At 49.6% G+C, this 25,251-nt stretch overlaps 1 protein-coding gene across 3 annotated transcripts in view; it reads right to left on the bottom strand.

Annotated features, from left to right (window-relative positions):
• Positions 1-3,261: 3,261 nt before the first annotated feature.
• The window catches only part of TGFA (transforming growth factor alpha), a 105,772-nt gene continuing 83,782 nt past the window's right edge, over positions 3,262-25,251 (bottom strand). For 2 of the 3 annotated variants that reach the window (XM_027623459.2, XM_027623460.2), the window contains exons 3-6: positions 22,794-22,914; positions 11,614-11,763; positions 8,850-8,959; positions 3,262-6,963 (exon numbers count right to left, since the gene is read on the bottom strand). In XM_027623459.2, the coding sequence (XP_027479260.1) occupies positions 6,956-6,963; positions 8,850-8,959; positions 11,614-11,763; positions 22,794-22,914 (389 nt within the window). In that variant the 3' untranslated portion in view covers positions 3,262-6,955. The remainder of the gene's footprint in view (positions 6,964-8,849; positions 8,960-11,613; positions 11,764-22,793; positions 22,915-25,251) is intronic. The other variant, XM_027623461.2, reaches the window with a different exon arrangement.

Here is a 25,251-nt window from a genome sequence, read left to right as displayed (position 1 = left end):
TGCCCTGGAGGTCACCCAGCCGCTGCTCGATGGCTTTGGTGGTGGGGAGTCCCCTAGCCCAGGGGGAGGCTCTGGCTATGAAAAAGACCCTCTATTGAGCAGAAATCAACATTTTTGCCTCTGGCTCTACTCCTTGAGGCCACGCTGCACAACATTCTCTACAAGGACAGTTTCCTCACTCCTCTGCGTCCTTTGCCACTTCTAGGGGTCGCAAACCAGGAGCATGACCCTCTGCTGTGGCCCCATTTGCCACTGGATCTCTGGAAATATTTCTCATGACACGTCCCTTCTTCTGCCTTGAACTGAAGGTCGGCAGAGGATCAGAGAGTGGAGCCTCCCTTGAACCGGACAATATATTAGTGGCATTTCGGATAGCACTAGATTTTTTTTATTCCAAAAATCAGGCTGAGCAAGTGGGAATTTGCAAACTTTATCTCAACAGCTCCCTCAGCTAGAGAGGCAGGAGCTAGACAGACAGGCACTGGGGGCCCAGTAACACCCCAGGGGAGCACAGCCAGCAAGCAGCAGGCCTGCAACCAACCCCGGGTCTTCGTCCCCAGGCCTCCTTCCACCACAGGGATCCAGAACCCTTGCACTCTGGCTCACTCTGCTGCGGGATCTCCTTTGGGACCAAAGGCAGGTGGGAGAGTCACGTCGCTTCTGTTCTGACCGGCCAGGGTTTAAATAACCCTGGCTCCTCCCAGCACAGCTCTTAGGGGAGGTCACATTGCAGACCTGAGGATTCCTTCTGGAACATGCAGGGCAGCCCAGCTCCAGGTAGTGGAGCTGTTCCTTTGACCCCCTCTCAGCTGCATTCTCCTGACCTCCCGGGAGGGGCTCCCTGGCAGGACTGGGGCTTGCCCCGGGGGGCTTCATGGCACAGGGCAGCCTCTGGTCCTACGGTACCCGAGCAGCAGCGGGCCAGGGCCTGAAGCTTCCACAGGAGTAAATGTCCCTGGGGAGAGGCTTTTTTTTTGCTTTTTCTTTCTCTCTCTCCTGTTTCCCTTTCGGCATAAGTGTCACCATGTTTTTATTCCCAGTTGCAAAACTTGGTTCCTGAAAAGCCGTCGCCCACTTGTGCGTGACCTCAAGGGCTAGTCACATGGTACTCCTTACAGGCTCCTCTTCTCAGAGTTTTCTCACTTCTCTGCCCTAGATGATCCCACCTAAAAGCAAGTCCAGGATGCCCTGCTTCCCTAGGGGCTACCACCTGCTGGATAATGGGACACGGAAGCATGGACGGGGGTGGGGGGATGGACTGGGTGGGGACCAGGCAGTCACAGCCCCAGACACGAGACCGCTCCTGTGCCGTCTTCTCCCTGGGCTGTGGTGTGTTTAGAAGGCAGTAGGGAGATTTTAAACAGATGCCCCAGCGCCACCCCGACAGATTCTACAGTTTGATTGATCTGGGGTGAGAGACACTAGCTTCATGGAAAAAGCATTGCTAGCCCCAGGCTGTGTGCCCATGAATACGTCACTGTCTATTTTTGAAGGTGAAAGGCTGGGACAGAAACCTCAGGGCCTGCCGAAGTAGCAAGTGCAGAGAGCAAATGTGGAAGAGGGGGTTTCAGAAGATGGAGCAGGGAATGCTGGTGCTGCAATTCCTGGGGGCTCCCGGGCAAAGAGCTCGGAGTTGGCAGGAGACAAGGTGAGGTCACACACACCCCAAAATGGGGTGAGGCAGGAGGCAGGGACACCGGGACCAGGCAGAAGGGGGGGGTCTGAAGTTTGGGCCAACAGCAACCAAAAAGACTAGCCCTGTCAGTCCAGATCATGGATTCAAGCTGGCAACCTCAAGTAGCCTGGATAAATGAGGGAAGATTGACTCAAAGTTCATCGGCGCTTTTTCCTGGGGGGAGTGCTGCCTGCAACATCCCGGACAGTCCAGGGCAGCTGGCTAGAACCAGGGGCGGCCACCCGATACTGGCTCTGGCAGAGGGGGGCCCGGCAGGAGGGCTTGGAAATCAGGGAGAAGGAGCGGGACAAGAAGAACATCCCTTGGGTTAGAAACAGGCCTGGAGAGGTCCCTGGAGATGGAATAGGGTCACGGGGAGGGAGGGAACATGGAGTAAGGGGAGCCGGTCTCTCCCTCCTTCTTCCAAGAGGTGGATAAAGGCTCTGTTGGGGGACAGCTACCAGGCCAGCACACTTGGAACAAGGAGTTGCCTAGGTTTTCATCTTCCTGCAGGTCAGGGAGATCCTAAGCCCTCTGGGGCCTGGACAACGGGGTCTGCGGGCTTGCCCTTGCTCCTGAAGCTGAGCATCCCCTGGGACCAAGATCTCATGCCGTTCCGCCAGTTTTGCTCTCTGCTGCGTGAGCTCCTCCTAGGTCACACGCGTGAGGTCCACACATGGGTTAGAAGAGCAGGGGGTTTAACCATGGGGATTTAAGTGCAGTGAGGCTTGTAAGAACTGGGCTGATAGTTGCAGAAAGTTCCTTACAGTGAGAAACTGGGCAGTGGGGAACGGGGTGGGTGACTGAGGGTTGTGGGGGTCAGGGGTGGACGGGCCGGTTTTCTCCTTCAACTAGGCTGAGCAGAGAAATTCCAAATAAGTGCAGGCCTTAAGTCATGACCATACGTTCTGATGGCCATTAACTCTGAACACCTAAGGGGTAAAGTGCGTTGTTTCATTTCCTCCGCAAAGCGTCTATAAAGCTTTTCCTAAAAACTGTGGCCCCACACTAACTTGCCCTTCGCTGAGTCCTAGAGGACAGTGTTTTTCAAACTTGAGCATGTATTAGAAGCACCTAGAAGGTGGAGGGGGGGCGTGGGACACCTCTGGAATTTAACAGGTCTGGGGAAGAGGCTTGAAAATTTGCATTCCTGAGAAGGTCCCAGGTGATGCTGATGCTGCTGGTCTGGGGAGCACACCTGGAGAACCACAGCTATTCACACGTGCTCTCTACCTTAACAGTTTAGGCTTTCTTTGCAAGTTGTCTGCAATTGGTCCAGAATTAGTTTTTGCATGTTAGTCTCTCAGCCAGATCTCAGTTCCTTCGGAGGCAGGGATTGTGTGTTTTATATTTTCCTCTGCATCATTTAGCATATTGTCAGATACATAGCAGATGAAAGACTAATACACTGGGAACTTCGGAGGATTCGTTTTCTTCAAGCAGACAGGGATCAACTCTGGTTAACTTTAGGATTCCCTAAATTTGCAAAAGAGCATCTAATTTTTCCTCATCATTCACATGTGTAGGGAAAATTCTTAATTTTTCAGCAATACGCCAATCTCATGAAAGAAAAGCTCCAGTCTTGATTTAGGAAAAAAAAAAAAAGAGTTCATTCCTTCATCCTTCCAAACAAGGTACAGTACAACTGGACAACAATGCACATGACTGAAAAACACAGCTGCATTTTATATTGCTCACTACTCTTTAAATAAGTATAATTCAGATATTAAGGAAAAGAACTGCTAATCACATTAACACATTATAGAAATCAAAATTAACTTATCACACAAAATAAATTAAAACATTAAATATTAACCTTTTCAGTGCAACATATACAGAAGTCAGAGTAACAAGTTCTAAAAAAAAAAAAAGCATCAGGTTTGTTATAATAAAGATAATGAAAAGTTGAATACTTCAGTAAGTTACTACCCTAGGAAGAGGGGCTGCTTTTCGGGACTGTGGGTATGTTCACCACGAGGTCTTTCAGAGAGCCTGGTAAAATCAGCAGCTGGAGAGGACCGGCCTTATGTTCCAACATGGAGAACAAACGTATGTGTTCGTCTCGTGTCTGTGATGTCCCCTTTGGGGCCGGGCTTTTGCATCCTTCCCTTCCTTGGCCAAGCAGGTTGGGAGACACCGAAGCCCAGATCCTACTGGGTGGGCAGGGTCTCCTGAGTAGCGCTGGAAGCTTGTCGATCCACTTCTGCCAAAACTGCTGCGAGAAGCGACTTGTGGCCCAGGCACAGCGAGACAACCCGACCCCGCAAGATCTGGCTGAAGATGCACCTTCTCCACCTGCAGAGCACAGTTTCCCAGGAAGCTCTAGAACCACACCTCCTCCTGCCTCACCAATGCCCTGGTGGCCAAGTGTCAATCCCACCTCCTCCTTTCTTAGGAAAATAGACTCTGGGACACTGCGCCCACCTCCTCTGCTGAAACACAATGGCCAAGCTCATATCTTGCTTGACTTCGTGTGTGTCAGAAGCATCTTCCAGATCAGGGTTGGCGGCTATCTTTCCATCTCGAAGAAAAGGTTTCTGGCCAGTATGCTTAGAGATGTCACAGCCTGTAGAGCAGTGGGAGAATCTAGGCTCCATCAAATATCTGCAAGCACCCCCTCCCTTTTTTTAATGGGGGCTTTTCATTTCTCCTGAGCTAGACATTGGAAGCAGCTCTGCTTCCCGCTCCCAGGTGTGCGGCTGCTGACCAGGAAAGGCCTCAGGAATGAATCCCCAGTCATAGTCCTTGGCTTTCTAGAGGCCAAGGAAACACAGGGAACCTGTAAGGATGGATTCGAAGATGCATTTTTAACCTCAAAACGGGGGCATTTTTACAGCTAACTCAAAATGTACCAACACCATGAAATGGCCCAGGAATCCAATGCTTGCTGGCCATCTGATTTTTAAAGAGAAATCACCAAGAAGCAAGGCTCTCCTATCCTGGGCATGGATGAAGGTCCGTCCAGGCCTGCCGTCACCTAGCCTCTGCTTCCAACTCTCTTCGGACCTGCTGGTTTATGGAGAACTGCCTCGGGAGCACTCACAGGAGGCCCACAGCATTCACAGACGTTAAAGGTGAAGTCCCTGCAGGGACCCGAGAAGGTTCTCATCCTCCTCACACCTCTGCAAAGACTCTTGGACGCCTGGAGACTGAACACGGATCCTGCCCTCCATCAGGTGAATAAAGTCCCACAAAACATTTCACATCGGTTCCTATTCTCTGAAGGCAACCAGACCTCAAATAGTCTCTAAAAGACTGAGGAAAGATTGTCCTAAAGTAAAAATGTGACCTGAAGTTAAAAATACACTACCCACTGCCATTGGTCTCTCTCTCCAGGCTCTCAGACTTTCAGGAGGGTCCGATGAGAGGAGTGAAAACGGGGGCTCTGCAAACCCGGGTCAGTGGGACCAGTCTCTGAGCAAGATGCTACCGGGAAGCCTCGGCCCGCATCCCTGCCACTGTAGGATGGGCGCCAGCAATGCCAGCTTAAGCCTGGGAGCTGCATCGATTACACCGTCAGCGGGGCCAGCAGGCGAGCAGACCCCATTTCTGCCCTCACTGCTTCATTCCATCATTCCATGAAAGTGCCAAAGCTAAGACACGGGTCACACACTTGCCTCAAAATTGTAAGAAATGAGACAATTCATAGAAATGGACAGATTGGGGAAGAAGAATTAGGGGAGGACAAAAATAACCTGATAGAAATTTTAAGCCAACTTCACATGTTTTAAAGGTCCCTTTCGTGATGGGTGGAGCTAGACGCACTAATAGGTAGAAATCTTTCATTTTTCAAATATTAGTGAATAAAGAGTTCCCTCACATAAGGACTTCACGTATTATTTCACTGTTATTCTGTTTACAATTTTTAATGAAAATTCCTAGGGATGAGCTCTCTGCTGTTTAGCTGGAGGGAACCAGTGTTTTCCACAGGCAAGCCCGATGGGTCAGAACATACCCAGATGCCCATGAAAACAATTTCTCCTTCTCTCAGGGGAAAGCAAGACCCACTCTGATGGAGGTGACTTGTTAGAGTTTTTGTTAATAAAACCAGCATCCTGAATGGAAAAGGGAAAAAAAAAAAATCACCAGGATTATTTCTTCTAATGCTAGAAAATAAATAGGAAAGTTCAATTTCTCCTTTTAAAAATAAAGCCACAAATCAACCAAGCAACAACATGGAAAGTAAATGACCAGTCCCCCTTCCATGGATGTGGCCCCAAATGCCTGTGGCTCTCTGCTTGTGCTCGATTTCTAAGCATCTGTGCTCGGAGGGAGCACTAGGAAGTTAAGCCGTTCAATCATGCAGCAGTTAGTCCTGTGTTTTCCCGTGAGGATGCATACACAGGCACTCTCTACCTCTCTCCCCAACAAAGCTACAAATCTCTGCTGCTGGAATGGCTAACTTTTCTACTGGAATGTATCTGGGGCATTTCCTTGCTTTGTGTCTTAAATGGCAAGACCCTTGAGCCCCAGTCTTCGCTCTCATCAGCAACTCCTCCTCTGGTTCCATCTCGGCAGTCCCGGGTGGCTCTTCCCAAGTCTTAGCCGTCCCAAAGAGGCCAGATGGTTGTAATCAGTCGGCCAACTTTTTAGCCAGCATTACATACGTCATTTGTGTAGAAGTCTGAAAAGGTTTTATGCTTTTTACATTGACTTAAGAGATTAAAAATGAAACCATCATCCGTCTCATAAATAAGAAATTATTTCCAAGGCTGCCGATGGCTTGGGAAGGTCCTCGGCGTCGTGTGCCTGTGGGAGACATCAGGCTGGTTGAGGGGCTCGTGGACAGAGGACATACACAGCTCCTCTTACACTTGGCATCTTCATGTAATCAATAGTTACCCTGTGTCCATCTTCTTCTCCAATAAACGGATGAGAAAATACTCAATGATGGCAATCTCCAGGGTTGCGCAGGATGGATACTGCTGTGGGGAGATGGGCCCAGCCTCCGTAACTGGCAGAAGACAGCACCACACACCCCTGGGCTCCGAGGCAGGCAGACGCACACACCTGAGCTAGGTCAACAGGAAGCCCACCCCTTTGCAATTCTTTTTTGACCAGTCTTTAAACTATGGTCCACTGATTTCTTCTCTAGGTCACACCAAATAACCCCAAGCAGACAGAGTTCTTGACAGAGTTGTTGAAGGAAGGCCCACAAAAGACAAAAAAGGCTGCACAGGTGATTGCTGGCAGAGCAGGAAGGTCTGTCGGCTCGTCCTGAAGAAGTCCTTTCTTCCTCAGGCTGCCAGAGTCTACCTGGCCAAACTCCCTCTGGGCTCTTCAGACCACTGGAAGGAAGGAGAAACAAGTTAAGTGCTGCAGGCCAGCCCCCAGCCGTGCTAGGAAAACAAGCTTGGGACAGAAACTTGGAGATGCATCAGCCAAGGTCACCAGGTTCTCTTGGGCAGTCAGGCCCAACTCCAAAATTCCTCTGGTTTCAACCTCAGGGGCAGCAGCTTCTGAAATTGTGCTTCTGGTGCCAAAGGCAAGGCTGACTGAATGTGAAGTGAGGCATGGCAGCAGAGAGTGGGGATGCACCGTGTTGTGAGGAGAGTCAGGCCAGCCTGCGGCCAGTTCCCCTGGAAGGGATGGCTTGGCGGGCAGCTCGTGGGCTGGTCCAGGACTCTGGTGGCAGAATGGCTTCCCCCTCAGGCCAGCTAAGAATGGACCTATTTGTTTCTCAATGGGTGGGGCTCTGAGGTGTCCTCTGTGGCTCACGGGAGGCAGCAAGGACCTAGCTCCCGGCAGCTCTAGAGTCCAGCGCAGCCTGGACATCTTCCTGTCCTGGTCCCTCCCATGGCTCCTCTGGAGGTGGACAGGTGCGTATCATCTCAGGGAGCGGGCTTCAGCCTCAGGGGCCATCTCAGGAGGCTCAAAGCTAATGTCCTCCCAAATGTGGGCAGAGAAGTAACATTAATAAGAAACTTCCTCTACCTTAAATGACTCTCCTGAGGTGCACACAAATGGCACAAAATCTACTATAAATTTTCTTTAAAAGATTTAAACTATTTTTCTATTGGTTCCAAGCAACAATATAAAAACTTCATTAGCTCAGTGGATGGTCCTCTGAGGCAGTGGAAGAGAGAGGGGAGTGGGGCCTTCAGAGGCCCTGGTTCTCATCCTAATTCCCCCGTGGACTGATGGTTGGACCCAAGTGGACCTTTGGCAGACTCAGTTTACCTGCATCACTCACTAATCCTCCTCCTCCTAAGGCCATTGTAAGGATTAATGGATTAGCATCCTCAAGAGTTGTGGGCCTCCTAACTAAGGAGGCCTGCTTCTGCACAATTACTATGGCTCCTGAAGAATACACTGCTCCTGGGCCTTCAGCGCCTTCTGGGGCCGATCGCCAAGAGGTTTAATGGACACGTTGGAGTTCCAGCTTCCCGCCGCCCTTCTTCCTACCCTCTCCATACAAGTGTGAGCTTCTGGAATGCCAACTATTAACTAGAGGAGGTCTCCCTTGGGGGATGAGCCTGTGGTGACTGTCTCCTGTTCTACTACTTCCCTGAAAAGGAACTTCAAACTTATGATGGGCTCTACTGGTCACAAGAGCAGTTCAGAAAAACTTGTTGATGTGTGGCTTTCTAGGGCTTGTCTGGATAAAGGAGCCATTTGCCTCCGTGAGCCCCAAGCTGGTCATGCTCAGGTGAGGACTCCTGAGATGCGGGTTTGGTCCCACTTCCAGATGCCCAGTATTCTTCGTGGATGTCAGTGAGAATATTCACAAAACAGTGGTAAGCTTAAAGATCACAGGATCCAAGACTAGAGTCCTGCAAGACCTGTGGGCCAAATCCCTCCTTTCACCGATGGGAAAGGGCAGGAGACTTTCTCAAGGGAAAGAGAATGAACATCGGTTGTACGTCTACAGTTTGTGATACGCTCTACTCGGTCCTTTGTATCAGTACTCATTCAACTTGCACATCTTTTCAAATAAGAAAACGGAGGCTCAGAGAGGCCAACCAACTTGTCAAAGGTCACAGAGACCAGTAAAGATAAAAGTGCTTCCTTCTGAGTAAAACATACCTTAGGATAAACCTGACTTGGGAGGGTAAACACCCTCTTCTTGCTTCGCCCTCTAAGAACGTCTGCCCTGCCCTGGAGAAGGCGGTGGTTTCTCCACCCAGCTGCGTCTCCCAAGGGAAAGGGGCCCCTCCTCGCCGCGGCCCCTCACCTGTTTCTGAGTGGCAGCACGCAGTCCTTCCCTTCAGCAGGGCACTGGGCTTCTCGTGCCGGCAGACCAGAGCCTGGCACCACTCACAGTGTTTTCGGACCTGGCAGCAGCTGTGGACAGAGAACACGGGCTAGGCAGGAGCCTGGGGGCAGGGGTGCAGCTCTGGCCTCTATGGCAGCCTTCCCGTGGAGGCCTCCGGAGGGCTGGCCACACACAGCAGGGGGCTGAGCGCCTTGTAAAGCGGTGGCTTTTGGGGCAGATGCTGGCAAGCAACAAAAGCTGGCCCCTCAGGGACTGGCTCTGTGAGCACAGCTCTGCTCCCGGCTTGCGGGGCAACCTGGCCGCCTCCCTGGCTGCTTTCTCCACAACACAGCAGGTGGGCGGGGGGGGCTCATAACGGCTGTCAGGGCTGGGACAAAGCAGCCACTGCCGGCTGGCAGGGCTGTGAGGGCTTGGGGAGGGCAAGCATCCCTCACGTCTTGCCAGCAGCAAAGCAAGAAACGTGGATGGGCTGAACGGACCGTGGGAAGAATGAGAGAATGAGTCACGAATCGCCACGGCTTTGAATCTTTCTGTGGACTACCATTCTCCAGCTGTGGCAAACCCAACCTCTTGGGGAACCCGTGTCACCTGGAGCCCTGGAGCACCAGGGTCACGAGTGCTTCTGCCTCCCTCTGTGGGCGGGAATGAACAGCGTGCACAGTTTGCATGAAAAAAGAACCAGGGAACCCAAAAGAAGGGCAGAGAAGAAAGCACTAAGGAAGACATTGATTATGTAGATATTTAGAGCTGTCTCCCATGGGATACCACGGAGGAATTTGTTTCTACTCATTCTAACCTCGACACGTGCCTAATCCATGCATCCACACATGGGGGCTGGGCAGGGTCTCCGGGTGGACACAGGCCCAGACACAAATGAGAAAACAAGCCTGTTGCTGTGCTGCGCCCTTGATGCCTGGTGGCATCTCATGATCCCTACCCTAGCCCCTCTCTTGGCACTGTCCGGGAAAGGCTACGAGGGCCCCCGAATCTTTGGGCCGCAGCGCTGAGAAGGAGCCTGAGACCTTCCTGCATAACATACTTCTGTCATGGGTGGCCAGAGCAGTCTGATTCCAGATCCATTATCAGAGATTACTCTTTTGCAGTTGGCTAGCAGTGGGCTTATTCCAGTCACTTCCTAGCAAGGAGCATTCCAGGGCAGTGAGACCAAGGCCTCCAGGACCCTCTGGCATAGGATAAGCTGGTCCCAACCAACTCTGCAACTCAGGAGGGCCCCATGCGCAGGCAACCAGCAGCCTGGTTAGGATAAGGGCTTAGTCTCTGGCTCAGGGATTCTGGACTTGGTCTCTAGGAAGGATGGGCCGGGAAAAGACAGAGGGGAGGTGGGACCAGCTGCCTTCCTGGGAAAGAGAGAGGCCGTCCAGGCATCCTAGACTATCCCTGTCTCCAGAGATTCTGGCAAAATTTGCTTTTAAATCCCTCTGGAGAAGCTCAGAGGGGCATGCAGTTCTTGTTCTTGAGGCTCTGGGACCCTCCTGGCCACAGAAATAGAGGACTACGGACATGATGGGTGAGCACACACAACTAGACAACCGTGAGAACCACCCTCATGTGCGGCAGAGCCCGGGCTATGTTCCAGCCCGAACCAGGACTGCTTGTCCACTACCTTTTCCAAGACAGGTGGCAGGGGGACACATACTGCTTGAAGAGGAAGGAAAGGCTGGCTCAGTTCAACCTCATCCCGCACCACGTAAGGCTGGCTTGGTCCACAAGGACTGAAATTAGGGCCACCATGAGCAGGGTGGGGCTCTACGGGGCATCCATTTGTTGCCAGAACCAGAGGCGGGTATGTTGCCCCAACAGCAACAAACCAATAAACAAAACAGGACAGAGACTCATAATTACCTGTCCAAACTCCACACATCCTCAGAGGGCTACAGTCTGGCTTCCTTCATTAACACATAGCTGCTTCCTCCGGCCTTTGCCGGGATGGCCCATCCACTACCGTCTCTATCATGAGTTAATCTACACTGAGCCGACTGGGAGCCTTTAGCTCTTCTGTGAATTCCTTATGCATAGCCAATTAGGTATAAATTCTCAGAGGCCTTGCTCTGTGAATTAGATGTCTCTAGATATTTCCAGGGACTACATCTGGCCAGATGCTGTGAACACAGCACTAAGGAGTCTCCCTCCGTGGAGCAGTCCAGATAAGGGCAAGCAAATAAGTCCAAGAAAAGGGTCTCTGTTGGTCTAGGGCTCAGGAAGGCTTTCTGGAACATGCAAGATGAGTTTTGGAAGATGCAGGAGGGGCAGAGAAGTGGAGAAAGAGGAAGGGCTGCCATCAGCCTAGTCTGTCCAAATGGCAACCGAAACCTCTGATGTGGCTTTGGGATTTGCAACGTGCCTTCGGCAGAAAGGAAGCACCTCTGTCACTTGCCAAAGGAAGCTGGGAGCCATTTCTAGCTCTCTGGAATGCCTGCACGTTCCCATCATAACTCTGAAGGCTCCAACCCCAATGGTGGGGAAGGAGCATGCACCTTTGCTTCTCCACTCGCTTCCAGCAGTGCGCAGACCCACCGTTGGGGACCCTCCCAGGATGCGTGCCCTTGACACAGCGTGGCCGTTACTGAAGTTCCTCTCGGCTTCGCTGACACCAATCAGACACCACAGCAATAAGCCACGCCGAGGTGCCCCTGTCATCTGGGTATGCTGCAGATGGCCCGGTGAGGGGGACCTGACATTAGGGGTGGCGGCAAATACTTACTGTATCAGCACACATGCGATGATGAGGACAGCCAGGGCCACGATGGAGACCACCACCAGGGCGGTGATGGCCTGCTTCTTCTGGCTGGCGGCCACCACGGCCAGGAGGTCGGCATGCTCACAGCGCGCGCCCACGTACCCAGAATGGCAGCTGCGGAAGAGAGGAAGGTCAGCACGCTCTTCTGACAGAGCTCTCGTTCCCCTACCCCCCACACCCCCAGAGAAGGCTGGGCCAGAGGGACCCAAAGCCCTAGGAAAAGCCCCAAGGGGCCCCTCCAGCCTTCGCGACTGGAGGCAAAGGTGTCTGCAAACTCGCTCCTACTTCCCCACATGGGTACCTCTTGCTTGGAGAATGAGGGGCCACTGATCAGCTTGCTCATGTGAGGAAGCACTTCACTGTTATTGCTACTATGTCAGAGGCTGGGGATAAAGAAGGCAGCAAGTGTGTTTAGGACACCAAGTTCATTTTGGCAGTTCATAAAACCCAGGTTATTTTTAAACTAAGTGTATATATTCAGAATTTGATGATGAGAGAAAGAAAACACACTAAACCAGACCCGGGCTGTGGTTTGCTTTCTTATCGTTTTCATCAAATTTAATTAGCCCTGCGAGCATTTACTGGGGCAGGGGGGGGCAGCGCACAGGGTTAGTACTGAAGTTGGGGCCAGTGCCACCATCTGGTAAACGCAGGACCTGGGAAGCCACCAACCTGCTTCTCACTTCCAACACCTGGTCTTGTTCCACTGGAGGATCAGCAAGGGCACGAGAGAGGTCATGCCCTTGAACATGCCCTGTGGCCTGTAACGGTCACTACCTATACCAAGGTGACATTACTGGTATTACTAATATCCAAAGGCTCTTTCACTTTAGTAACAGCCTCCTCCTGTATGCGGAAGGCTGATGCTGCTCAGCACCCCCATCCTGGGGCCACCCAAGTGGTTCTTGTAGGATGATCCTTAGGACTGGTTCCAGCCATAAGGAAGGGATGGTCATTTTCTGCTGCAGCCATTTCCTGCCCCCCGCCCCTCCAAGCATATGAGTCTGCTCAACAGAAGATACTTTGCTTATGCACAGGTCCCATTGTCCAGATGACTTTGTTATTGTAAAGAAAATGTTTGATCACCACTGTCTTCTCAGGTGGGGAAGCTTCTTTCCCACAGGGACTTCCCCAAGAGCAGCCCTGCACCAAACATCACACACTGGATTTAAAGTTTTTGTTTTTTTCCCAAGACATGGCAATGATAGCTAAACTTTTTTTTTTTTTTAAGAGCTCTACCTTTTGATGAAATAGCCAGTCTGCCACCTTCACGTTTAGATTAAAAGGCCTTTGAAGAACGAGGAGAAAGAAAGGGGGATTAAGGGTCCTGGTTGCCTTCTATCACATTTGTGGTTCCCTTAAACCTGTGCTCCTGGGCTTTCAGACCCCAGATGCCAGAGGGAGACTTGGGGCCACAGGATAAACACGGTGCATTTTTCTGGAGCATAGGTTTTGCTTAATGTTAACAAAAATTTAATCATTTTAATGTTCAAGGAACAGGTACAGTATGGTTTAAAGATTTATGCCAAACAGGAGATGTTGCAAAAATTGCTGCTTAAGGCTTCACCCTGGGATAGCAGAGCATACGAGCTTGTCTTTAGCACTGCGTAGTGGAGGCCTTTCACTGAGGCTCTTTATCCCAGAGTCCACTTGTTATAACAATACGTTACTTAAAGGTATTTTTCAGTTTGCATTCAGGCCCTTGCTTTTCTGTTACGGGTTACTGTACATTTGACATACGTTTTGCCTTTTAATCCTTGCACAGAAAAGTCAAGTCATTTGCCTGTGCCACCCTGCTAGGGAAGAGAGAGAAATTCACACTCAGGTCTGCTCAGCCCAGAGTCTGGGTTCTTGCATAGCCCAGTGTCCATGCTGCTTCCTCCTCAGGCAGCGCAGTGAGGGTCTGTGTGCCCATTTGTGAAAAGTCCAGGCTGTGTGCCCATTTGTGAAAAGTCCAGGCTGCAGAAGGGTAAGCGCTCCCATTTCTGAAACGTTCCTACTCGGACCTGCAGGCCCTGGGAGAGAAAGGTTCTAACGCCTCCCTAACCACTTGGTTCTGTGAACCTTATGGATTAACCCATTAACGCTGGGGACTCCAAGAAATCCCATTTAAAAAAAGAGTGGCATCCAAGCGCTAATTATAACACATACCCTTTATTGTCAAATTCCTATATGAATCAATCTCTTTTGTTCCCAACAATCACAAATGCATGTGAGGTCAGGGCTGCTACTTACCTTCTTTATAGATGAGGAAATGGGGGCCGGGGGGCTCCTGGGTTTAAAAATTAACCATCTCAACCAGGAAGGCTACCTTTCTACGGTAATGCAGACTGGTGTGGAAGACACTCTGGGGTAGTGATTTCATGGCAAGCTCACAAAACTCACTGCAAGAACAAAGATGGATTGCTCACTGCCCCGTAAAGAGGTGTCCTTGCTGTGGGTGTGCCAAGTTGCCAAAGTTCCCCCTAAACAATGCCGTCTTAACTCACTAAGAAGGCTAATCTTCTGAGCTGGGTCACCTTCTGCTGACTTTCCATATTCTTCCTTCCAGAGGAACATTCCCTGTTTGTGTGCTGGGCCCTTCACAACCAGCTTGGCCTCAAAACTGCCCCTGGCAGGGGTCCTAGCCCCTTGGGAAAGTCTTCATGTCAACAAGAATGTCTCTGTCACCCAGTGTCACAGCTGTAAGTACATCTCAGTCTCCCTGAATTAGGGAGCCCAGCGTACTTGTGAACACAAACTTGCCCAGTGAGGCACACGGTTACTGCCTAATAGACGAGACTCCAGGTCATGGCTTAGGTGAGCTCTGAGAAGAGTGGATCTTTGCCCCAAGCAGCCTAACTGCAGGTGGGAGGCAGAATACCAGATCCTTGGGCTTTACCCAAGGTCAAAATCTCTCTGAAAATGGGTGTTTTGAAGAAAAGGCCAAAAGGAATTCTGATGAAGCCAGAGTTGAGAGCCACCATGAAGGTTTTACTAGTGACATCCACTTTGGCTGCCCACTGGAATTGCCTGGGGAGCTTGAATGAATCCTGAGGTCTAGGCCACACCCTAGACGAGCTACATGAATATTTCTGGGAGTAAGGCCTGTCATGAGTGTTTTTAAAGCTCCCAGACGATTCCACCTGGCAGCCGCAGTTGAGAGCCACAATTTAGACTTTTTGGCCTTGGGGTAGAGGGAGGTCCTTTCTCCTCCCAGATCATTTGTAATAGTGGGGATGCTTCCCAGTTGCTTTTTTATGAGGTGGGGAAAAAGAAAAGGTTTGGTGACATAGCTTTTCTTTAAAAACAAAACAAAACAAAACAAAACACAAAAAAAAACCTTCCCAAGCTTCTACTGATATTAGACTTCATTATGCCGATTATATTAGGTACAAATCACCTAAGGAGGGGAAGAGTCACCTCACCTGGTTGCAAATGAATCAGGCTTGACTCAGCTGCTGTCCTTCCCTTTACCTCAGGTAGGCCCTGGTTCCCACCTGACTGCATAGTGGAATCACCTGGGAAGATGTGGAAAATGCCAGGGCCAAGGCCACACCCCCAGAGATGCTCATCCAATTGCACTGGGCACCCAGGTGATTCTCATGTGCATCCAGGCCTGAGAACCACGGAGGGAGACCCATCGTTTACACAAACTCAAGAACCAGCAATTCAAAACCTCCACTTCCCTTTCTCATTCCTTCTCTCCCTCCCTCCCTCCCTCCAGGCATTTCCTCAGGGTGGTAGCTATAAAACGGGCCCCCCAATTCAGGTGCAGGAGAAACGGGAGATGTTAGAACCCTGTTTCAGAAAGGAATCTGAACAGAATCGGAGTTGTTTTATCACAAGGGGGAATGGAAAATGTGTGAAGACTGAACATTTTCGTACATCATTTGACCAATTTCATCTGTCTGCAGTGGCTTTTACCAAACACAAAGATCCTGGCATGCTGTTTTGTCTTCACAATTCTGAAATGAGGCTCTGGAGTCCCATTCAGGCTACTTCTCCCAAATAAAAACCAAAAAGAAAGCAGCGCACCAGGAAGAAAGAGCCCAGCACAGAAGGGAGAAGGAGGCTGGCTGGGCCGCAACAGGAGCTGGAAATAAAGGCACTGTGCCCCAGCCAGCTGGGTCCCCGAGGCCCTTCCATTTCTGTTACTCTGTCATTGCTCTGGTGCTTTTCATAGGTGCAAACTGTGGCTGTAGGCCTCTCCTTTTGAACAAGGATGAAATTATCCACACTGTGCCTTTCTCACCGCTTTGCCAAGGGCTTGCAAGCCTTCCAGTTCCGCAGACTTGCTCCATTTTCTCTGGAAGTCCCTGTTTCACCTGGTTCACGGGGCCCTTTTCCAATTTTCAAGAAATAGGATAATGCATATAGGGCCATGCTCTTAAACATTTTTTTCTTAAAAAACTTCAACTGGAAAAGGAAAGTTTCTAAGCAAATAGGAAAGTACATAAATTATAATAAAGCAGAAAGGAAAAAAAAAGCTCACACTGTTGCCAACCCCACCTCCCCAAATGGCAAACGGACATGTTTCTCTTTAAACTATTTCTATCTAGTTTGTTTGTTTTTTTTTTTTTTTACAATTTTGCATCAATGTATCATCTCACATCTCCTCACCATGTTGCTATGTCATTAGAAAACCGCCAGGCATTTAAACTGCTGCAGAGTAATACGTGTGCGCAGCATGCTTCACCAAACCTTTACCATTTAGGCTGGATCCAATTTTGATATCATAAATACTGTCAGGTAGTTACCTTAATGTACACAGCTTTGTTTGCATTTGAGATTATTTCCTCAGGATAGGGTCCCACAAGAGGGCACAATAGGGTACAGACTTTAGAGCCAAACTGTCATGGGTTCAAATCTCATTCCTTGCTTCATGCCTGTGTGAGCCTCAGCAAATTCCTTAACCTCTCTGTGCCACTGATTATGCATCTTTAAAATGATAACAAAACTTACTTCACAGAGTTATGAGAACTGCCGTGAATATCTTAGTGTCTGACCCAAGCGCTGTGTGTTAAAAATGTAAATAAAAGGATGGGAGCATTTTTAAGGCTCTTAAGAAACGTTGTCTTTATAAACAATGATGTGTTCTCTGGCAGGAGGCCAGTCCTCTTTCAGCCAAGTCTTTTGGCACAGGTCCCAAGATATGGTCTTCACTATGAGGGTCAAGGACTGAATTAAGGACCCAGGACTATGGTTTTAGAAATATATTTACACAAACCTGCCTTTAACATAGAGAAATTCCACAGGGCTCTGGTAGGAATGGAGAAACTGAGCACAAGGACACCTGTACTGGGCTTACCCACTGTTGGCCTCTTAAGAAGTGGATTCACCAAGGGGCGCCTGGGTGGCTCAGTTGGTTAAGCGACTGCCTTCGGCTCAGGTCATGATCCTGAAGTCCCTGGATCGAGTCCCACATCGGGCTCCCTGCTCGGCAGGGAGTCTGCTTCTCCCTCTGACCCTCCCCCCTCGCATGTGCTCTCTCTCTCTCTCTCAAATAAATAAATAAAATCTTAAAAAAAAAAAAGTGGATTCCCCAAGTCCTAAACCTCTCTGCTTTGAGGGAAGGGGAGGAGGGGGTTGGATGGGGTATGGGCTTCTTCTCTGCAGCTCTGACCCTGGGGGGCCTCATAGACAGCCATGGGTTTGGTGGTCTACCCGACTTCCACTGCTCCTTTCGGTAGGACCTTACAGCATCCTCCAGGAGTGGCGATGGTCACAGTGTCTGGTAACTGAGCCCTCTTGCTCTTGCTCCGTGGGGAACGGGGCTGGAATGTTCTCCAGTGCTCATAGAACTGTTATGATGATGGAAACAGTCTATATCCATGCTGTCCCATAGGGTAGCCACTGGCCACCTGGAGCTGCTGAGTATTTGACTGTGGCAGGTGAGGCCTGGAAACTAAATTTTAATGAAGTGAATTAATTTAAATAGCCCTGTGTGTCTAGCGGCTCTCATCTTGGACAGCAACAGCTTTGCATGCGTTATGGTCACTGGGCCCTCCTAACAATGCTGTGAAATATTAATATCCCCCCTTATGGAGCTAAGCCACTTGGATGAGAGACTCGGGTCTGTCTGACCTCCAGATCCATTCATTGCTGGGTTATCCTGCCTGGTATGTGACCTTCAGTGTCTGCTTCTGGTGTGGGTAGAGAGAGAATGAGGCCATGCACTTTCTCCAGACATATGGTTGGAATGTCATAACTTTTTTTTTTTTTTTTAAAGTAAGCTCCAGGGATGTCTGGGTGGCTTAGTCGGTTAAGCGTCTGCCTTCGGCTCAGGTCATAATCCCAGGGTCCTAGGACAGAGCCCCGCATCAGGCTCCCTGGTCAGTGGGGAGCCTGCCACTCCCCCTGCTTGTGCTCGCTCTCTGACAAATAAATTTAAAAAAATCTTAAGAAAAAAATAAAATAAGCTCTATGCCCAACGTGGGGCTTGAACTCATGACCCTGAGATCAGGAGTTGCATGCTCTACCGAGTCAGCCCGGCGCCCCAATGTCATAACTTAACCCCTATGCCCCACCATCTGCCTGTTGGGGTGCCAGAAGATCTACAGAAAGTGGCTCGAGCCCCAAACTGCTCCCTATCTTGATCTCTTGGGGGTACATCCCTAGTCACATAGCAGCCTGCTGGTGGACTGATGACAGGCTCCTCTCTTTACATGTCTGACTCTGCTCAGATCCCACTAGAATGTACCGTGGCCAGGGCCATGTGAAATGTTTTCCTTGGCTCAGCAATTTGTTTTCACACTTTGCTGTGGGAAAGTTAAGTCAGGGAGTTCAGTCACTGAAGAGCATTTCGGACAGGTGAGAAACTTCAAACTGGTTGCCACTGGCTGAGGACACTGGAACTCTTCAAATGTCACCTGGGTGTCTTCCTTCAACTGTTTTCCTTTGTTTGAAGGCTTCTGCAGGCAGCAGACCAACAGTGTGCTGAATCTGCCTCAGGGGAAAATGGGTGTGCAAGTCCTAACCTTGCATTTCTATGGCTTTACTGTCTTTGGAAATCCTTTTCCCATTTGTTTCCTGATGTAGTTGGGTTCTAGCAGGGATTTATTAAAGGAAGACACAAAATACCATCTAGGGTTCAACTGAAACATAAATGTTTCAGGTTTTGTTCACTATCTTTGGCTATTTCTGACTAGTTATTTGTTTTAACTTTTTTAATCTCATATTTTAGTGTGAGATGTCATTTTAGATTCTCCAGAAACCTAGAGACTGTTGTTTTTATAAAAAACAAAGCTTAAGAGTGACAGTATTTTAGAAAGAGCTCCCTCTTTTTAGACTATCATCTTGGGTCACTGTTACGTTTTCTTTATAAGCCCATGACATATATGGCCTTACCTCAAGGTATGTTGGTTTTATTGACCAGAGTATGTGTGTCAGCAACTCAAAGCTGGGGCGGTTCATACGAGTGAGAACAGAATGTTCTGCTTTCTCTGCACGGACTCAGAGTTTCTGGTCTAGTGGGAATTAATTAATTATCACATTCTTCTAGGTACTGTAAATACATAAGGGTATGAGGTGTGTCCTCACCAAGCTTACGAGCTCACACGGCAGAAGTGAGCAAAGTGGGCTGGTGTGAGGCGAGCAGAAGAGGCAACAGGATGGTCAGCGGCTGACATTTGTTTCAGTGTTGGGGAGCAGTGGGGCGAGGCAGAAAGGGGAACCGGAGAGGACAAGCCCTGGTCTGGGGATGGTGGGGCAGGTGCACCTAAATTCTAGCCAAATGGCACATTTGGGAGTTCAGGCCTGATCTAATGCCGCCATTTGTCTGTTTATTCGATAGGTCTGGGCATCCACATGGAGAATAAAACATGACTTCTAAAATGCTGACAACTAATTAAAACTACCAAAGAACAATGCAGATTATCATGTACTGCCACATAAAACACATCTGTGGGCTGAATACAACTCCCCTGGGCTGCCAAGAGCCAGTGGGGAAACTGAGGTAAAGAGATGGTAATTGCTTGCATGGCTGTGCATCCTCACAAATGGTCAGCTTTTCCAAACCGCAAGGATGGCCCAGCTGTTTCTGGAAGATCCTACACTCAGCCCACGGAAAGGACTTTAAGAGTCTGTGGTCAGGGCAAAGAGCTTGGAAATGACCTTGATGTTTCTCTTTACAGGTTTCTCTTTACATGGGGAAGATGCCAACACCTTTCTTGGAAACAGAAGAACTTAGTGACATGAGATGTTCAAAAGTAAAATTCAACTGAATAAATTCAAGATCAAATTGGCTTTATTCAGTGATTTATGAATTAGGCTGCATCCCATCTAGCAAGTAGAAAGGAGTTCCAAGGAGTTGTACAAGATGGGAGACTTGTATAAGCAGAAGGGGGCAGGGACAGGGAAAGAGTAGACGATCTCATCTTTCTTTGGGGGACAGAAGGGGTCTATCAGGCGGACTACTTCATTAGAGCTGACCAGGGAAATTCCAGACTGATTGGCTAAGCACATTTCTGGGGCAGGTTGAAACTGCAATTGGGTTAGGTATTACGTTTTGGTTTGGTGATATGGGCTTAGCACAAGTGACTCCATTTTGGACCTACTGTCTCTTTTTTAACAGAGGTGAACTTTTTAGAGCTGAGACAGAGTGCCCTCTGGGTCAGTAGCTGAGAACATGGGTTTGGGGGTTTGAATCGATCAGACTGAATACTAAGCTCTGCCATTTACTAGCTCTGGGACTCTGGGCAAATCGCTTCTGTGAGCCGGCTCAGTTTTCTCATTTATACAACAAGAACAAGAATTCCCACTTGAGAAGGGAGTTGTGAGGACTCCATGAGTCACTATATAGAGTGCTGGGAGCCAGGCCTGGCACATAGCTAGAGCTTTTATGGAAAGCTTATTATTAATAGCAATATTTATAATGTGAATGGGGGAGAGACAGTCAATCATCCTGATTATCAAAATGCAATGGTGTGTAAGTGTGATGGACAATTAGCTCCCTGAGCCAAGAGCAGGGCTTGGGATCCAGAGTGAAGAGAACAAGAAACCACCTGCCCCCTGCTTTCAGAAGGCTTCCTCCAGCTGATTGGGGGTGGGGTGGGTCTTAGCCACAGATGAGGTTATTGCGTTGGCTCACCTGATGATCCAGGCTTGAGGTTGTTGGCTCTCACAAAGTTTATACCAGGCCCTGATCTGGTGGGGAAGGCATCAGAGGAAGAAAAACTAAGCTGAAATTTGGTCAGAACTTGGCAAAGACTTGCCTTCTTTCTCCAAAGACGATCCTCCCAACCCATAGCTGGGTGCATTGGGCACTGATGGAGGGGTGAATGCCTTCTGCCTGCCGCACTGGGAGGCTTTCTGATATCTGGGCCAGAGGCAAAACTTCCTTTCTGGGCTAGTGTTTTCCACAATGACTGGGCTACTAACAAAACAATCCCATCAGTTCTCCAGGGGTCCGATGTATATTTTAATAAAAATGACAATCATGAAGAATGACTGATGATCATCATCACTGTGGCTTGTATTTACCGGGTAGGGAGGGCTCAAGCTCTGCAGACACGACCTGGGGCCTCACACAGTCCTATCAGGAGGAAGGTAGCCAGCTCGCTTCATCAGGTGAGGCTTGAAGCCACCCAAGGGGCCTGCCGCCACTCACACAGCTGCACCTCCGACAGAGGAAAGCCCCGCCCACCGCTTTTTCTGCGCAAGCTCTCCCGAGTCACAATAGCTCTTCGGCTAATGCATTGGACACCCTTAGCATCATGGTTAAGCACTCAGCTTCAGGAGCTAGACCGTCGACGTTTGACTGCAAGCTTTGCTCTGCGACCTGGGCACGAGCTCTCTGTGCCTAACTCGTGGGGTCATGAGGAGGATTACATGAGTTAGCACACAGATCAGGCCTGGAATGGTGTCTGGCGTGAAGCAAAAAAAGTTCAATAAATGCTAGCTTTTGTTAACATTTTAGTATCACTTACTGGTACTATTAAGTTGGACCATATGGAATTGCTACCTTTCTGCCAGTCATGACCTATAGAAATGGCAACTTCATATAGACGGGTGGTTTTTAATGGGGGCGGAGGGCGGATTTTCTTTCCTCCCACCCCTCAGGGGACATTTGGCAATCTGGAGACATTTTGATGGTCACCACAGTAAGGTGGTGGGGCTCCTGGCACCTAGTGGGTGGAGGCCAGGGCTGCTGCTAACATCCCTCCGTGCACAGCAAAGGATTACCCAGCCCCGGATGTCAATAGTGCTGAGGTTCAGTATGGGGCCACCTAAGAGTATTCGACTACGGACAGATTCATTTTCTTAAAACATCCCTTCCCCAAACCAACGTGGTTCCCACCACCTAGAGAATAAAGGCTCACTTCCAATACGCTCTGGCCTCCCACTTGTTTCCAATCCTGTCTCCTCCTGCTGTAGCCACAACAGGTAGCCTGTAACAGCAGGTCCCCCGACACTCCAGGCCTAGAATAACCTCTCTCTTCTCCCCACTAGGCAAACCCTGACACCTGCTCTGGGGAGCTTTCCTCAAGTGCCTTTCTTCCCCAGGCTGGCTGACCACGGCAATCCCCAGTGGCTTTTAACTAATGTGACTCCTGGGTCCCATTCCTGGAGATGATTCAATGGGTTGGGGTGGGGCTTGGCTATACTTTAAGAAGCAGCCCCGAGGGGCTCATGCTCGGCCTGGCGTGGAAACCTCTGTGCACTGGCACACATCTTGATTTCCAAGCTGTTCTTCATTCTGATACGGCGTATGTACACTAACCATTTGCATGCACTTCCAGCTTATTTTATTAGCTGTGCTATAAAGATGGTGGAGGGCAGAGACCTCTCTTTGGAGACACTGCCTGCTCAGAGGGATCCAACCCAACACCTTGCCCTCCAGAAATTCTAAAGAGTGAATTAAACTTGAATCCAGGACTCTTCAGACTTTGCAATAACCCAGGAGTGACCCAAGGTGCTTGTGAAAAATGCAGACCCCCAGGCTCCAACCCTCAGGGGCTCTGCCTCAGTGACTTTGAGCTGGGGCCCTGGAATCTGGACTTTTCACCAGCTGGGTATGAAGCAGCAGTCCCTCAGCCTGCTGCTCTGATCCTCCATGTCCAGCTTCCGGGGTCTCAGGCATGTCTCGTGGAGGTAAACGTTCTTGTAATTGGTTGCTGGGACGCCCGCAGCCCCAGAATCTCAGGACACGAGGGAACACTTACACACATGCTGGCTTGTCTTCCTGCACCAAAAACCTGCAGGTTCCATGGAAGCAGAACTGACTGTGGGAATCTGGGCAGTCATTAAAATGGGACACCACAGCTGCGGCCACGGGCGGGTCTGCTGGAGAGAGAGAAGACATTTGGCTCAGACCCATGGCTTAGCAAGACAAACCTGCAGGCCCTCACCAATCAAGGAGCAGGGGCGCCCTCTTGGCTGGGATTTCTAGTCCCTCCCTGCCTGTCGTCCTCAGCGCTCCCTCACTTTTCTAATGGCCAGTCCAGGACCAGAGATGCCTACATCACATGCTTCCCAGCAGGGCTGTATTATGCACTTACCAAGGTCAAAACCAAAACAATCTCTCCAAAAGATTCAGTGTAATTCAGAGATACCAGGGCAATTTTAGCTACCAGAGCATTTAAAGCCTATTCCCCACGAGACCTGATTTTATTTTTTTGCAAAGAGACAGTGATCATTCTTTTAAGAGAGCCTTCACAACACTGGTTTTTTAAAAAATATTTTATTTATTTTTTGACAGAGAGAGATATCCAGAGAGGGAACACAAGCAGGGGGAGTGGGAGAGGGAGAAGCAGGCTTCCCCCAGAGCAGGGAGCCCGATGCAGGGCTCGATCCCAGGACCCTGGGACCATGACCTGAGCCGAAGGCAGACGCTTAACGACCGAGCCACCCAGGTGCCCCTACAAAACTCTGTTTTAAAGGCAAGAAACCAGAAGGTAATTACAGAGGAGTACTAAATGACCATTAAATTGATGCTGAAGAAGAACAGTTAATGACACAAAAAGATGCTCATGATACATTATTGTAAGTGAAACTGGTACATTTCCCATTTGGCCTGTAACGTATAATTCTACTGAAATAAACAGAAATTTAGATACAAAGAAGTCTGGGAAAGCTATACATAAAAATGGTAGCAAGAGGCTCTCCGGGGCAGGGGGATTAGGAGTGATCCCGCCATGAAGATGACTGAAAGCCCGGAAGTCCATCTGGGAGCAGCACACACAGTACTGGCAAAGCTGGGAGCTGGCGGGAAGGGCGGCAGAGTCTGGGAAAAAGGTCCCACTCACAGCCCTGGCTCCCGCCACTCACAAGAGCCTGGGGTGTTACCAAACCTTTCTGGGTTTTCCTTCCTTGGCTTTCAGACGGGAATAAAAACAGCCACCAGGAGTACCCTATGGAACAACACATGAACAGACCCGCTGACCAGCCCACAGGGCATCACTTTGGATTTATTTTAATGGACTCCAGTAGCCTTGTTTTGTCCAAATAACACTGGAGACCCAGTAGATAGCTATTTCAAGATGGCACGATAGATGCAGTTTCCATGCGTTTTCAAGAAGTCCTTTTATGCTTGTGTTTTGGGGAGTGGGTCTTTCTTACTTTTTGAAAAAAGTATGTTCTTAGAGCTCTTGCTCTTTGAGAAAAGGCAGACCATTTCTTATTCTGGGGTTTTAGACTACCACTAAATATTAAACTCACATTGCCATCTCTCCATTCATGAATTGCTTCTAGAAGTGTCATCTTTGGAAATCTCATAATTCCAATGGAAAAACTGGAGGCTGAAAATTCAACGGATTTCCTGGTGCAGAAGGTGAGAGACTGCTTAGTGGCCCTGAGCCCGGGCTTAAGATGCAGAAACACAAGGGTCAGTCTGAATCCTGCCTCTGCCACTACTTGAGCTCCTCTGCCTGCCTCTGCTTCCATAAGATGGGGAGTCCACCTGCCTCCTGGCTGGCTCTGAGGGCTGACCAAAGCAAAAGTTGCTTAGTACTGGACTCAGCACATGCTCTGGTACGTACCACTCGGCTGCTAGTTCTTCCATCACTGATAATCCCAAGATGCTAATGAATCTCCACGTGTGGTCAGACCATTATAGTATATAATCTCTCCCTCCCACCATAAATTCAGTGTAGTGTAACAAAAAATCCAAGTGTCCTTATAGACTTCCCCACGTGAGGACAGGCAGAGGCGCCCAAAGCCAGGTGGAGATGCCAACCCGGGGCTGCCGGCCAGCCTTGCCCCTGCTGTGGCAGGTCCCTGTCCAGCAGTGGCCTCCAGGACATGTGGTCCAACTGCCTCAGCTGGTAACAGCAAGCCTGCGAGTCCCAGGCCTGGGTGGTTGAGGAATGGGCTTGCTCACTTACAGACCGTGGATACCGGGATGTTGAGGCTGGAAGGGTCCGCTGCAGTTCACTAACTGGCTTCTCTGTGCTCATTAAACTTGTCAAAGAGCAAATACAAAGAGATGAGGGGCTGGAGACCAGTGGATCTAATTTGATTTAGACCCTGAAAAAGGCTTTTGATAAGCTCCACAAAAGGCCCTTTAGACGACTACCTCCAAGCAGCTAGTGGGAGACCCTTGTCAGGGCTCAGAGTTGGGCTCCTCAAATGTCTGTGGACGAGCAGCTTTACGCCCCCTGGAGCTCACCAGAGAGCCCAGTT

Source organism: Zalophus californianus, chromosome 8 (assembly GCF_009762305.2).
Source record: "Zalophus californianus isolate mZalCal1 chromosome 8, mZalCal1.pri.v2, whole genome shotgun sequence".
Classification (NCBI taxonomy): domain Eukaryota; kingdom Metazoa; phylum Chordata; class Mammalia; order Carnivora; family Otariidae; genus Zalophus; species Zalophus californianus.
Note: the sequence above shows the minus strand (reverse complement) of the source record. Positions and strands in the feature narration are given on the sequence as shown.